Below are 14,700 nucleotides of genomic sequence, written 5' to 3'. Positions count from 1 at the left end.
TGTATTTCTGCTAATTTTAGGTATGTGTTCCTAGGTCTGTTTTTATGGCATGCAACAAGATATTCACATCTAGTCTTTTCAAGTAGGTAAAGCAACATCCTGACTACAAGCATGTCAAGTTTCAAAGCTCTCAGATCTTGTGTTCTCAATCTGCTTTTATGTCTTTACTCCCATACAGTCAGGCTTTATATGTTCTTTTTTAGTTTTGGGCTGTATAACAATATATCAATGTAACCATTTTTGCAGTCAAATATTTTTATCCAAGAATCCATTTCATACATGGGAGACCTTGATGAGGAAAAACATTGTTGGGTTTAGTTCTACCTCCGGTAGGGGTATCTCAAAATGTTGGGGCCATTGTCACTAGCCTAATAAAATTGTGGGCCCCAATAAAAAAAAGAAGCTAGCCACTCTCTATTTTTAAACTTTAGAATTCTACAATCCGTAAAGGTTCTAAGGACTTCTGTTTATCTCCTGTTCAAAAGATTCATCCCCATCCCTTCCCCTTACAGTGGCCCTGGCAGAAAGACAGACCTCAACCCTAGTGCCTACAGGGTTAAGCTAAAAACAAGACTGTTAAGGGATCTCCGACTATAGCTTAATATCCCATTAAAAATCTGGTATCAATTTAACATGGCAGAGACCAGAGTGGCAACAATGATTGAAAGAGGCATTTCAGGTTTTGCTGTAAGAACTTGGTTTATTGAAATTTAAAGACGTGCTGAAAAATGAAGTACATACACCATTCTGTACATTTTGTATTGGACAGGTCAATTAACATCACTTAACAAATACAAAAAGTGTGAGGTGTGGAACGGCTTGTGTAAAACAGTAATACAAGATTACTTGTAGCACAACATCTGGTTAATCAGTTACAAGAAGAAGGAAGCAAACCCTTAGCTATGCACAACATAATTTAACACAATTAAGCCCATATACAGTTTAGTTAACTTACAAAACCCAAAACCACATTGATATCTATACGCAGCTTACATTCAAAACAATACGTAATGTATTAACTCCTACAATATGCTCTAGGGGGCTCTGGGCACTTTGAGACAATTTCAATTGCAATATAAACTAAATTAAATTTAACTGAATATTCTACTCAAAACCTGTGCAGCAGGTGGTGTACTTACCATAACGAGCCTTTGTGATGCATGACTGGAACTGCAGTGGCACTGAGGAAAAGGTCACCCTGTCAGTCATCACACTAGGATAGCACAAAACTAGACCACAAACTCAGAGCTGGGGGTGAGATAATATGGTAAACTCTTTTGCAAGATGTGGCAAAAATCCAAGAAAATATAAATGTTATTACTTATGTTGGTGGTTTATAATGCTTTGGCAATACAAATAAGCCTTTTAGTCCATGTTCCAAGTGAATTTTGAAGTCCAAATTAATTTCTACCATTTCTAAAATGTATATGAAACCAGGTCTACTAGAAGCCTCATCTAGGCTAGGTAAGACTTTGTGTGTCCTCTAATCTTTTGTAAATGACACAAGATTAATGTAGATTACCAAAAGGATATTGCCCAACTGAGAACATCCCAGTTCACAGAAAGAGAACATGACCCTTCACAGCTGCCGTACTACTTACTTCCTGCAGCTCCGCTGAGGGGCATGGAGGCAGGTGAGCGCGCAGATGTGCGTGCACGCAGGTGCATTGCCCTGCATGTAGAAGCAGTGATTAAAGGCACATGGCACGAGGGAGATTAAGAGCTGACTTCAAGTGTGTACTACAGCATTTGAACGTGACATGAGAATGTGAAGTTTATCTGCTTTATCAATGAATGTGGTATACTAGGCCGGGACTCGGCTGAAGACATATATTCATACAAATTACTTACCTGCTACATGCTATTATTAACAGTTTGTGTGACTGAAAGATGAGTCAGGAAGGTCTTTTCACAAACCACTTACAAGGAGAAGAGTGTTTATCTCCAAAAAAGGAAGTGAAAAGCTCATAAATGTCGATATTTTGAAATGTGTGTTATTTGCATATGCTTTCACGAATTGTAAGTTCGCCTTAAGAGTTGATATGGTTCATAACAAGGCCTAAAATACTGCCTAAATAGGCTTTAAAAGCCTGCATGCATAATGTTAGCATATGTTATTTCAACACAAGAATTTATCAACCAGTAATTCATCTTTTGTAGTACTTCTGAAGTGCGTCTTGCAACGTTACAATAAATGATGTAGAGAAGACAGGAGTGGCCTTCTGAATTTGCAGATAATAAGCAGATGTGTGGTCTTAACTGTTTATTTGAACAGCATTTCATCCAACAACAGGTACAGTTTAAGCATGACGTTTGATTAATATGGGGATACAAACAGTCTAAAGACAGGCGGAGGAACTGAACCAGGCTTTAAATTCAACATCTGAAACAAAAACATCAACAGGAAACCAAATATTATAGTTACATGAGCACATCCTGTCCTTGTGTCCGTTTATCGCTGCAGAAAAAGAAGCAGATTCTTTATGAAGCAGATGACAGATCAGACCATAAACTTGGTATTTGGTCCTCGCATCATCATCATCATCATGATCATCTGCTTTCCATAACTTGTTCTCTTCGGAACGTGGGTGTTCCTTGTACCTGTATTTAAGAGCGTCTCTATCATTTCAGCAGGAATGAGAAAAATAACATTCAGCTTTAGAGTCTAAATATGCATACACGTGTATAAAGATCAGTAAAGGATAATGTTCAAATAATATTCCACATTACCTTTAGTCAAATTTAAACAGACATTTCGGCAGAGAGAGCTTACACAGAACACGATGGACAAGTGTGGAGCGCGTCAGCTGGCTAAAGGACATGTGAAGGAATAAGCCGGTACACATCACAGCTAAAGAGGGTCCATCATGAGATCGAATTCAGGAGTTCCTCACACACACCCCATCAACAAACTCTTAACTTCGGTCAGTCAAGCTGTTCCAGCTGTAGTAAAAACTAAACCCTTTTTAATGTTTTTAAACAAAGTATTTTACAAAGTTCACAGTCCTTTAAAATCGATGCAGTGGAGGCACCTCAGAGATGTTCTGTTGCAGACCCCCTCAGTGGAGGTCTCACTCCGGTGGCTCGAAGTTGAACTCGAACGTGTCCAAGTTGAGCTGCTCTGTGAAAGAGCCAGGTGGCGGACTGTTGGAACCCAGGAGTATTGCCATGGCGTCCTCAGCACTGGGGTCGTCTGGCACCAGACTGACTGCATCCATGACAACCTCTGCAATAGGGTTGTCTGTTTCCAAGTGCACAGCATCCATGACAACCAGTGGGATAGTGTCATCAGATTCCAACTGGACAGGGTCCATGATGACTTCTGGGAGAGAGTCACCTGTCTCTGATTGGATAGGGTTCTCTAGCTCCAACTGGACAGCGTCCATCACAACCAGCGGGATAGGCTCATCTGCCTCAGACTCCTCAGCCACTGATTGGACAGGATACATGGCAACCTCCTGCATAGGAGCTACTGTCTCTGATTGGACAAGGTACATTGCAACTTCCTGAATAGGAGCAACTATCTCCGATTGGACAGGGTACATGGCAACTTCCTGGATAGGAACAACTGTCTCTGATTGGACAGGGGCCATGGCAACTTCCTCGATAGGAGCAACTATCTCCGATTGGACAGGGTACATGGCAACTTCCTGGATAGGAACAACTGTCTCCGTTTGGACAGGGGCCATGGCAACTTCCTCGATAGGAGCAACTGTCTCTAATTGGACAGGGTACATGGCAACTTCCTGGATAGGAACAACTGTCTCCGTTTGGACAGGGGCCATGGCAACTTCCTCGATAGGAGCAACTGTCTCTAATTGGACAGGGTACATGGCAACTTCCTCGATAGGAGCAACTGTCTCCGATTGGACAGGGGCCATGGCAACTTCCTGTATAAGAGCAACTGTTTCTGATTGGATTGGGTCCATAGTAACTTCCTGTATAGGTTCGTCTGTCTCCAACTGGACAGGCTCCATGGCGACCTCTGGGGTAGGTTTACATGTCTCTATCTGCACAGGCTTCTCCTTAGTCTCAGAGATCTTCACAACCTTGTCCACCTTTGCCATTACTTTGGTGCTGGGGAAGGCAGACGAGGTTGCTCCACTGTAGAAGATATCGAAGACAGACAGACTGGACTTCGGCTTCAACGCTCTTGGAGGAGTCTTAGTGGTGGGAGGCTTCTGGATCATGGGAGGGGGGCGCACCAGCACGGCATGGGTCTGCTCACTCTCAGGAACGCCCGGTACACCCACGTCCGCCTCGAAGGTCGTCATCATACACACCCCCGGTGGCGGTTCTGGTGCGTACATTGGTTCTGGTGCGTACATTGGTTCTGGTGCATACACTTGCTCTGGTGCGTACACTTGTTCTGGTGCATACGCTGGTGCTGGTGCGTACGCTGGTGCTGGTGCGTACGCTGGTGCTGGTGCGTACGCTGGTGCTGGTGCGTACGCTGGTGCTGGTGCGTACATTGGTTCTGGTGCGTACGCTGGAACTGGTGCGTACGCTGGTACTGGTGCGTACGCTGGTTCTGCAGCAGTGACTACAGGCTGGGGGCCTGAGGCAACAGCCGGGGCCGGATCGCAGGGAGGAGAGATGATGGTTGGTACTTTTATCTGAACCTCTTCTCCGCCAAATGCCTTAGAGATCATGTCTGCAGACAGCATGGCGTCCTTCTTTTCCTCTTCCGCTGGAGCAGGAGGCTGGGCTTTGACTGGGGTAACGGAAGCAGGCTTCATCGCAAGAACTGGGTTGACGGGTGCAGGGTTGCTGGCCGCCCCTTGAGACTTCCGGAGCACCATGGCAGATGCCGTCTGTGTGGGGGTAGCCTTGCTAGGCATGCCGTAGGAATCCCAAGGACTGGTCAGAGGGACAACGGTCTTGCCAGCCAGCTTTATGGCAATCGTCTTAGCAGCGGCTAACGATCTTGCAAAGGCTTCGTCGCCGTCATCGTCTCCTCCGGTCTCCTTAGTCGTAGGGTCCCCCCCTGTTTTTATCGCCTCTTCATCCTCTCTGATAAACTGAGCCGCCATCCTCTCAGCCTCCTTCTCGAGCTTGGACTTCACCGGTTTCTTCCAGGTGAACTTCCCAAACGTCCCTCCCTTGTTGGTCTCCTCGGTTTTCTTGCGCAGTTTTGCCAGCATGGCCGGACTCGGGCCGCACAACACCTTTGGCGGTTCTACGGGCTTCTCTGGGACCTCGGGCTTCTCCTCCTTGGCTGATGCTCCCTTCTTCCCGCCTTTTTGCTGCTTCTGCCTCCACCCCTTTTCCTCCTTTTGGGCCGGCTGTCGCTCCTCTCGAGTCCACTTCGGTTTCACCTCGTCCTCCTCCCACTTTCCCTGTTTAGGCTTCCGCTCCTGCTCCTCTTGGCTGTTTCGGGACCTTTTCTCTGGGGCTCGGCTGTACTTGCCCCGGTCGTCTGCTTTGCTGTACGAGGCTCGCTCGTCTTCCTCCCGGGTGTACCTGTTACGCTCCTCCTCCCCCTTGCTGTATTTACCTCTGCTGTCTTCCTCCATCCGTCTGCTGGACTTAAATCGGGCCTCTTCCTCGTCTCTCAGGCTGTGCTTGGATCGCCCTTCACTCTCCTCCTTCCTGCTGTATTTGAATTTGCTCTCCTCTTCCTCTTTCCTTGCGTACTTGGGCCGGATCTCTTCCTCCTCTCTTCTCCCATATTTGGGCCTCTCCTCCTCTTCCTCTCTTTTACCATATTTGGGCCTCTCTTCCTCCTCCTCTCTTCTCCCATATTTGGGCCTCTCTTCTTCCTCCTCTCTTCTCCCATATTTTGGTCTCTCTTCTTCCTCCTCTCTTCTCCCATATTTGGGTCTCTCTTCTTCCTCCTCTTTTCTCCCATATTTGGGTTTCTCCTCCTTTTCATCCCTGCGGCTGTACTTGAACTTGCCTTCCTCCTCTTCACGACTGCATGCAGGCTTCTTTTCTTCCTCTCGCACATATCGCGGTTTTGGCTCCTCTTCCTCCTTCTGGCAGATCACCCGCTCCCGCTTTAGGAATTCCTCCCGGGAAAGCTCTCCTTCCTGTTTGCGCTTCTGCTCCGCATGTTTGGACTCTGAGGTCATGGTCATGCCGGCCTGGCGATCAAGATTCCGGCGCTGTTCATACATTGGATTCTCGTACATCCGTTGCTGGCAAAATGGAAAACAATTTACACCATTAAGTCTCCGACTTGAGTCCATGCAGTATCATCTGTAATATTATTTTTGCACAAAGCGGTGTCCATACCTTATATTTCTCGTTATGTGCTTGGCTAGTGACATGTTCCTCAGCGCAGATCGGGTCTCCGAAAAACTCTTTGCACACCTGGCAGTAAAATCCCCTCACTGCCATCAAAAACTCAGAACCTGAGAGGACAAAAAATAAATAGCGAAAAAGAGTTAAAAAGATGTTTAAAGGAGCATATTTGTTATTGTTCAAATATTTACCCTTTCTGTGTTACCATGGAGAAGGTACGCCACACTGCAAGAAGATGGGTGTTTTAAGTCAGACTCAGTAGAAACACATTGCAAAATTTAAATTAAGATTTAGATTCAGCTATACCAAGTTTCAGACTGATTATGATAGGCAAAGACATTAATTAAAGATAAACACATGAAATGATGATCCCCAAGTCTATAAAAAATACAAACGTATCTGAATTTTCAGGACTTTCTACAACTAGTACCAACCTTCTGAAGCTCCTTGAGTGTTACTATACATCAGCGGCTCGGCCCTTAGATTACCAGTTAACTTAATTACTTTGGAGTAGTTAATGTAATCAGAACAACTCCGTCACCAGAACAGGACCATCAACTTTCAATGACTTTCAAACTGGCGGATGTTACAGGTGCCTTATAAAGACAACACACACCTTTGACATCAATCCTTTGGCCAGATGCCCGTCATTTAAACACGGAGCCTCAACAACACCTTAATGTCGACTCTCACACATGTGGCTACTTATAAATACGGCCATTTTTGGTACCTTTGGCAGGCTTAGTGATTTTCTCTCCAGCGCTTCGCTTCTTTTCTGTGCTGACCGAGTCCGGGGCCCAAGGCCTGTCGTATGGGTCTTGAGACTGACGGAGAAAACAAAACATCTCTCGGTGAAAAACAGAAATCATGATTGACATTAAAACCAAACCCCGGAGACCAGGCGTGCAACTCTGAAAAGTTAAGGGTAGCTTTTCAAAGATTAGTATGTCAAGAATATTCTGCTTCTGATCACGAAAAATGGCAAACTAACCTTTCTATGCGACTTGCTGTGCAAGTGTGTGAAAAAATCAAACATGGCGCCGCAGGTGACGTTACAGTTTTTGCACCAGTGGTTCCCCGCGTCATAGTACTCATATTGTTCGACAGATTTCTGTGGAGCAGGAGTGCTGGCTTGAGCCTTCGGAGTCTCTGTAGTTGCTCTTGAAGAGGAGGCAGGTGCCTGATGAGGAAGGGACATATTTGAGTTACTCAGGTACCACTTAAGGCAAGGCTTCACAATGAAGGGGGCAAAACAGAGCTACATGACAAGTGAAGCTAAAGCAGATCATTAAATAAAAATCATTCAACTCAAATAAACAAAGTAAAAAAAAAAAAAAAAAACACCCGTTAAACTTGAACCCCCAAATGACTTGGGGTTTCGGAAGGATTCTTACCTTTGCCTTACAGTCCGTCTGTTTTCCATTCAAGGGGGTTTGAGTCAGCATTTACACAACCGCCACTGTTTGAGCTCAATGCTAATACATGACCCCCGACCCTGATATCAGACCTAGGCTCATAAATAAGCATTGGCACTTCTGTATCTCACTGGTTTAAAAAAATGAAAGTTGAAATGCTATACCGCAGGATTTTCAATTTGAGTTTGTTGGGTTTGAAAGATTATAATTTAGGCATAATTTTCAAAGCAATTGTGGAGCAGTTTCTGATCGTCCATGGCTTTAGATTTGTCTTGTCAGATGGATGTCATCTGCACTCAGTTTCAAAAGCCACTGATCACAGCTGACGGATCATCAGACATGCAGGAAAATGCCGTTTCTTGGCATTTCTTACAACATTTGATTTTTCCAAAAGTTTTCCCCCCATCTTACCCTTTGAGATTGAATCTTTCTCAAACTATTTAACATCATCTTACGATTAAGTCAAACCTGCAACAGTTATTTGTTTGTGTCCCATATTACAAATGCACCTCAATATTCATTCTGTTCACTCATTTTAATCAGATTGAAACTCTGCTGTGAGATTAATATTTTCTCAACTGAAAAAGTGCATTGTGCAAAAGCCTCCGGGCAATAAGCTGTTTTCACATTACACAGATTCTGCTGTTCTGGCCTGGTTGTCATCCACACAATATACTAGACATACCGCAGGGAAGGGAAATTGCATGAAAAGATCTATATAAATCAAGTATTGCATGTTGCATATTGTTTATCCATGCCAATCTGTGCTAAATGTTTGTCCATGCTAACCTGTACATCTGTGCAGATGGTGTATTCAATCCGGCCAAAATATTAACATTTGCAAAACAGCTTACAAGTATGATTCATTACTGTATATAAATGAAATTAAACAGCGCAAATGAGGTTTTAGTGGCATCTATTAGAAGTTATATATAATTAATATGTTTTCATTAGTTTATACCTGTAACTATGAATCATTGTGTTTTTGTTAGCTTAGAATGAGCCCTCCGTATCTAAACAGGGTGCAGGTCCTCTTCCACGGAGTCCACCATGTTGCGCCGTCATGTTACTACAGCAGCCCAGAACGAACAAACCGAAACACTGACTCGAGATTGGGCTTTCGCGTTTTTTTATGGTATTTGTCAGCTACGGTAGGCACTTGCACGCATTTGTAAATGGAAGGGTATTCAGCTGGTTGCAATTCAGCAACATCGCCACTAGATGCCACTAAAAACTATACACAGTTTGCTCCTTTAAGCACTGATCCAAAACAACTTACCACTACCTTGGACAGTGAACCAATACACAACACACACAACATACCCACACACACACACACACAACAAACAACACACACAACATACACATCACACACACAACACACACACAACCACACACACACACACACACCCCCTGCAGAATGGCTCTGTGCTTCTGTCCTTTGGCAGTGCTGCTACCTTAGAGGAGGAGACTGAGGAGGAGGGCTGGCGGGCGGGGGACCTCTCTCGGCTACGGGGCCGGCCCTTGTGCTTCTCCTCCTGGGCGGGCTGAGGCGCGGGTTCTCCTGAGGAGCGGGGCTCCCGGCGGGGGCGGTCGGAGGCATGCAGGCCCAGGATGAGCGCCACCTTCTCCAGCTCGGTCAGTTTCTTCTCGCCCTCATCGTTCTCGGAGCGCAGCGAGGAAATCTGGGCCATGACGTCCTCTTGCAGGCGACTCAGCTCCATCAGGAGAGGGTCCTTATGGCCGTCCTTCTCACGGCGCTTCTTACGCAGGAGTTCACCTGCAGGAAAGAGAGGGAGGGAGGGAGGGAGGAGAGAGAAGGAGGGAGAGACACATTTAGGGAGGGAGAGGCATAAAGAAAGACAGGAGTTAGAGAGACCGGCAGAGGGAAAGAGAGACAAAGAAAAGAAATGCAGATAGAAAGGGAAAAAGTAAGGGAAAAAAGAAAGACAAAAGAAGAAGAGAAGAGAACGATGCCACAGTCGTACAATTTTCAAACCGTCAGAGACGACACCAAACAATCTCATTGGCCGCTGCCGGGAAAAATCGCTCCTCATTTGCATAAGTTTCAACATGTTCAAACTTTTATCGGCCTCGTCACCCCAAACGATGGTCTACGTCACAATGGACTAGCTCCCGTTGAAATGCATGGGGTTTAGAAATCGCGTCGCTCATAATGGTGTCATGGATTTGCACCATGACAAACAAGAAAAAAGAAAGTAACAAAGGGAGATAGATGACGGAGAGTGTTTGTATTTGTTTGTATTTTTTTTTATCTGTTTATTCTGTGTATGCATCCCCTCCCTGCCCCCATCCATTCCACCCTCCCCCCATCCCTCCCTAGGAGAGAGCAAATGTTTCACATATTCAGTAACGCATTAGCTGATCTCTCTCTCATACGTATGGGATTTGGGTCATACCTTGCTGCTTGCGCAGGCGCTCCAACTCCTTTAGGAGGTAGTCTTTCTTCTTCAGACGAGTCTCCCTGTCCTTCCGCAGTTTGTCTCTTTCCTCAAGAACCTTAACACATTTGAGAAACAATGAACAAATGAGGCAGACTTTTTGAATCAACAGAATCGACTTTCCTTTTATAAACCACCATGCTTGCAAAAGTGTATTCTACCATCTATGGCATATGGAGTTTGTCCCGATATAAATTATATAGAGTTTGACCTGTATGTGGAGTTTGACCTGTATAAATGATATGGAGTTTGACCCTGGGTTAAACAAGTGCCACATTTTTACCTTCTCCTTCTGTTCGTCCAGTTTATCCTGGCTGTACATGCCTTTGGACATGTCTTTGTCTTTCTCTTGTCTTTCCAAGTGCGAAGCTAAAAAAAAGAAGAAAAAAAGCCTCTTTGATCTTGCTTTCTTTAATTCCAAATGTCACTCTCACTTTTTAGTTTACACACATTGCTACTTACATTTCCTGTCCTGCTTCTTTGAGTCCTTGCCCTCGGTTGGCACCGTTTCAATGACCTTCAGGTAGGGGCTGTTATACTCTGCATGAGATGCCCCAGTGGGGGGCATCATGCCAGGAGCCATGGGGGGAGGGGGGTACATGGGCCACCCCTGCCCCATGTAGGGCACGTAGTTGCCATACTGGTCGTACCCTGGAGGGGGGTAGTTGGGATGGACCATGCCGTGGGCTTGTGAGGGCGGGTAGACGGGCACCGGGTGGGTTTGGTGCCCCCCGAGCTGCGGTATGGCCTGCGGCGGCGCTGCCTGCGTCTCCGGGGCTTGGCTGGGTGGGGCGGTCTTGGCTGGGTTGGGGCGTGTCCAGCTGCGCTCCTCTTTCGGTGGCGGAGACTTGCGGCTCTGGGAATGCCCATGGGAACTGCGATGTTCTGAGGGGGATGGACGGTCCGACCTGTGCCGTCGGCTCCAGCTGTTACTGTTCCTAAGAGACAGAGGGAGAGAAACAGCGAATCTGAGTCCTGCGTCTGCTACCACAGTGTAACTATACACTCATAACTCTCACACAAACTCATAGAGGAACATTGTTCTTGTGCCAACTATGAATATTGGACCAACCCTAGACCAACCCTAAGAAAGATCCCCGCTGGATTCATGAAGGCGTGGAAATGTAATGTACGTTTCTTGTACGCCTGAATTTGCATACATAAACGCCCCGCATCTCCTTATAATCCACAGACAACGTGAAAGCAACTACTTCAACTGTCTCTTCTTTTCAGGCTATATCTCATCTCATTCCCCCTTAAAGCCATGAAACACGAACCAAGACATAGAGGATAAATATTAATCTTGGAATTGAATTGTCATTAAGAGCCCTGACATCTAACCCCTTACCTGCTGCTGGCCGAGCTGTGACTGGAACTCCTGCTGCTCCTGCTGGAGCTGCTACTGCTGCTGCTGCCACTGCTGCTGCTGCCTCCGCTGTGGCTCGACCCCCTCCGGCGCTGACAACCTTTCTTTGACCTCTCTGGTGACCTCCGCCGGGGAGGAGGCTTGCTGCCCGTAAGCCTCTCCTTGGTGCGCGTGGCTATCTTGCTGATCTCCGTCACGCCCAGGTCCAGTCCGATGGTCTTCAGGAGGTCCTGGATCTTCTCATACTCCTCCACCTCCTGCCGGTCCTTGACGTCATCCGGCCCCACGCCCGGGGGGTACCTTTCTCGGGAGCGCTGCCCCCGTCGCTCCCCCTCTCGCCCCCTCCTCTCAGGGGAGGGGCTCTGCTTATGGTGCCTGGCATCCCGGGGCTGGGAATGGCTGTGGGGGGGAGCCACAACATCACTGTGGCTCTGCTGGTACGCGGGAGACACCGTTGCAGGGTTTGTGGCCGTGTAGGACTTGGGAAGCTCAGGCCTGCTCTCCACAAACATGTCCATTGCCGGTAGCCGAGCCTCCTCCTCCTCCTCGCCATACAGGAATTTCTCCTCGTCTTCGATGTCGGCAAGGTTCTTCTTACGTTCTTCCTTCTTGGCTCCGGCCATCTCCTCCAGCAGGCTCAGAAGCGTGCCCAGGCCCTCCACGCCATCCCCCTGCCCCGACTCACCGAAGGCAGCGCCCCCTGCAGATTGGATCCGGGACAGGATCTCGTCCAAAGCAGCAGCACCACCACCGCTGGAGGCGGCATTTGGGTCGAGGGCAGGGCCGTCCTTCAGCTCCCCCAGCACAGACATCAGGAGGGCGGGGTCCAGACCGGATGATGAGATGGCCGCCAAGACATGCTCCGGATCTCGTGGGGAATCACTGTTCTGTAAGAGGGGCCAACAGAAGCGCTGAGTAAGGTGACTTCAGAACAAGATGCAGAATACATTACTTAACTGTGTCTGTAGGGAAGAGGTGTGCTGAGCAGGCCTCTGGACACAGCTGCACAAATCATTCAAAAATGCCAATCCAAAGATAAACACAGAACTAAATACTAAGTGAATATCATAACATCGCTTTGTGTCTTTTGTAGAAATAACAGGCACTGTAACCAATGCAATATGCAGACTAATGCCTGAAACTAGCACCCCACTGGTATCTGAACATTCTGTGGTCTTACTATGAGGGTGTCTGTCTCGGAGTAACCAGTGAAATGTGCAGGTCTGTAATGCTGAACTCCTGAACATTCTGTGGTCTTACCTGCATGACTATGGGGGAGTCTGTCTCTGATGAGCCAATGCGTCTCTTCAAGATGGACTTGGTGGGCATGTTCATGATGTCCTCCAGCTCCTTGCGTCTGCGCGCTCTCTCCAGCTCAAGGAAGTCGTCCGTGCTCGTCTTGCGTTGTTGAGGGCCAGCGCTGCTGCTCCTGCTTCTGCTCGGCATGCGACTTCTGCTCCGGCTCCCCGGACGGCTCTGAGCACGACTGCGGCCTCTGCTTCGACTTCTGCTCCTGCTCCTGCTCCGGCTTCTTCCCCTGCTCCGACTGCGACTCCTGCTCGGGGGGCGGCTCTTACTGCGTGCCCGACTGCGTGCCCTGCTCTGCGCTCGGCTGCGCGCTACACTGCGTCCCCTGCTGCGGCTGCCACTTCTGCTCCGGCTTCGCACGCGGCTCTTGCTGCGCCCTCGGTTGCGATCCACAGAGCGGCTGCGACTGCGCACGCGGCTCTTGCTGCGGCCTCGGTTGCGGTCCACAGAGCGGCTGCGACTGCGCATGCGGCTGCGAGCGCGGCTCCGCGCTCGGCTGTGGTCAGGAGAGCGACTGCGACCCCTGCTGGAACTCCGCCGACCCGGCCCGTCATAGCTGGGTAGTCTGGAAGGCTTGTACTGGGGATCCCCACCATGGTAATCTCTGGGGTCAAAATCATAGTATTAATATGTAGTTAAAATATGTGATCACCATCACTTGTGATTCCTGGTCCCATTATGTGCTTTTTCCTCCCCGAAAACCGAGTGCATCCCTGAAGTGAATTCGAACATTAAATTAGTTGCTAACTGTCAACAGAACAGAACCAACAGAAAGTAAATAACAATGTCAAAGTATCTGGCCTTACAGTAATTACCTCCTAAAGGTCTCACAAACTCCTCAGTTGGACGTAAACCATACCTGGCATAAGGGTCTGGACCACGAGAGCTGGGGGTTGAGGTCAGGTCATTGCCCACCGTGATAACTAGACTGTGGTCAACCGGGAGACCACCACGGTGAGGAGACGGTGTGCGACGCTGGATTGGACAAAAGTGAACACATTCATTGTAATTATCACAACGTAAATGAATGTATGAGTGAATTGAAATCAATAGAACAAAAAAGTAAAGCGTGTTATTATAGGATTTATAGATCTACAGAGCTACCGGAGCTGTGCTAGCCAATGTTGCACTTATGCTAACTACCTTGGAGGTCTGCTAAAGTAGCTCATTCATCAGTAAATACAATAATTGAAAGGTACACTTGGCATCTAAGATAATCACAGCTACCTGCTTGTAATGATCTCTTGAAGGGGGCCCGCCACCCCAATCATCTCCAGGTCCTCTTCCTGACCCAGGCGAATATCTTCGGTGTGGCGGAGAGCGGTGGTAAGTGTCTGATTGGTCGCGGTAGTTGTTATAACCATTGCGACCCCTATCTCTGTCGTCCCGGTAAGGTGGACGGGAGTATGGTCGGTCTGGTGCCGAATGCGGATGGCTTGGATGCGTACCTCGGGGACCAGAGCCATGAGACGGCGGGGGACCTCGGAATGGAGGTCTGCCACGATACATCCTGACTCACTGTATCAAAAAGTTGCTTGTAGCTTCCTGTTAACTGCTCAGCATCAGCACAGGAACATGCAACATTAAAAGTATCTTTTCGGACTTTTGCAGAATAGCCTATAGCAACAATAGATTCCAGTAATAGGCCTTCATCGCCAAGAATCCTACCGTGTGGTTTTTGTATTATGATTGGTCAATAAGGATTTCCGCAGAACCCCGTCGGAAATGACGTTTTCCCGCAAAGTCCGTTCCATAAATCTTCCGATCTTTTTCATGTGAATGTGGGGAACTTGATAAATAGGCGGTATTGCGACTTCTTCATCGAGAATGAGTTTGGGCTTTTAGCTTAAAATATAAATAATAATAATTTGTTTCCTGCCCGTAATTTAACCAAAGGTTGCAA

General features: G+C 47.5%; 1 protein-coding gene across 1 annotated transcript; it reads right to left on the bottom strand.

Moving 5' to 3' along the window:
* Positions 1-2,268: 2,268 nt before the first annotated feature.
* On the bottom strand, positions 2,269-14,476 carry znf318 (zinc finger protein 318). The gene is made up of 12 exons (XM_080849498.1): positions 14,025-14,476; positions 13,657-13,772; positions 12,750-13,401; positions 11,472-12,376; positions 10,586-11,061; positions 10,407-10,492; positions 10,082-10,181; positions 9,119-9,441; positions 7,238-7,426; positions 6,977-7,070; positions 6,238-6,356; positions 2,269-6,140 (listed from the first exon to the last, which is right to left on the bottom strand). Exons 1-12 carry the CDS (start codon positions 14,304-14,306, stop codon positions 3,072-3,074), a joined length of 6,411 nt encoding a protein of 2,136 aa, XP_080705624.1. The 5' UTR covers positions 14,307-14,476; the 3' UTR covers positions 2,269-3,071.
* Between the last annotated feature and the right edge of the window lie 224 nt (positions 14,477-14,700).

The sequence above is a fragment of the Sprattus sprattus genome (genome assembly GCF_963457725.1).
Source record: "Sprattus sprattus genome assembly, chromosome: 12".
Taxonomy (NCBI): domain Eukaryota; kingdom Metazoa; phylum Chordata; class Actinopteri; order Clupeiformes; family Clupeidae; genus Sprattus; species Sprattus sprattus.
Note: the sequence above shows the minus strand (reverse complement) of the source record. Positions and strands in the feature narration are given on the sequence as shown.

Bases quoted from the DNA above. Each gene is read 5' to 3' on its own strand.
- znf318 (XM_080849498.1), bottom strand. From the start codon at position 14,306: ATGTATCGTGGCAGACCTCCATTCCGAGGTCCCCCGCCGTCTCATGGC. The intron at 13,402-13,656 runs GTATGGTTTACG...TTTTGACCCCAG, and splicing joins GGTCCAGACCCTTATGCCAG to AGATTACCATGGTGGGGATC. The intron at 12,377-12,749 runs GTAAGACCACAG...CCCCTCTTACAG, and splicing joins ACTCCCCCATAGTCATGCAG to AACAGTGATTCCCCACGAGA.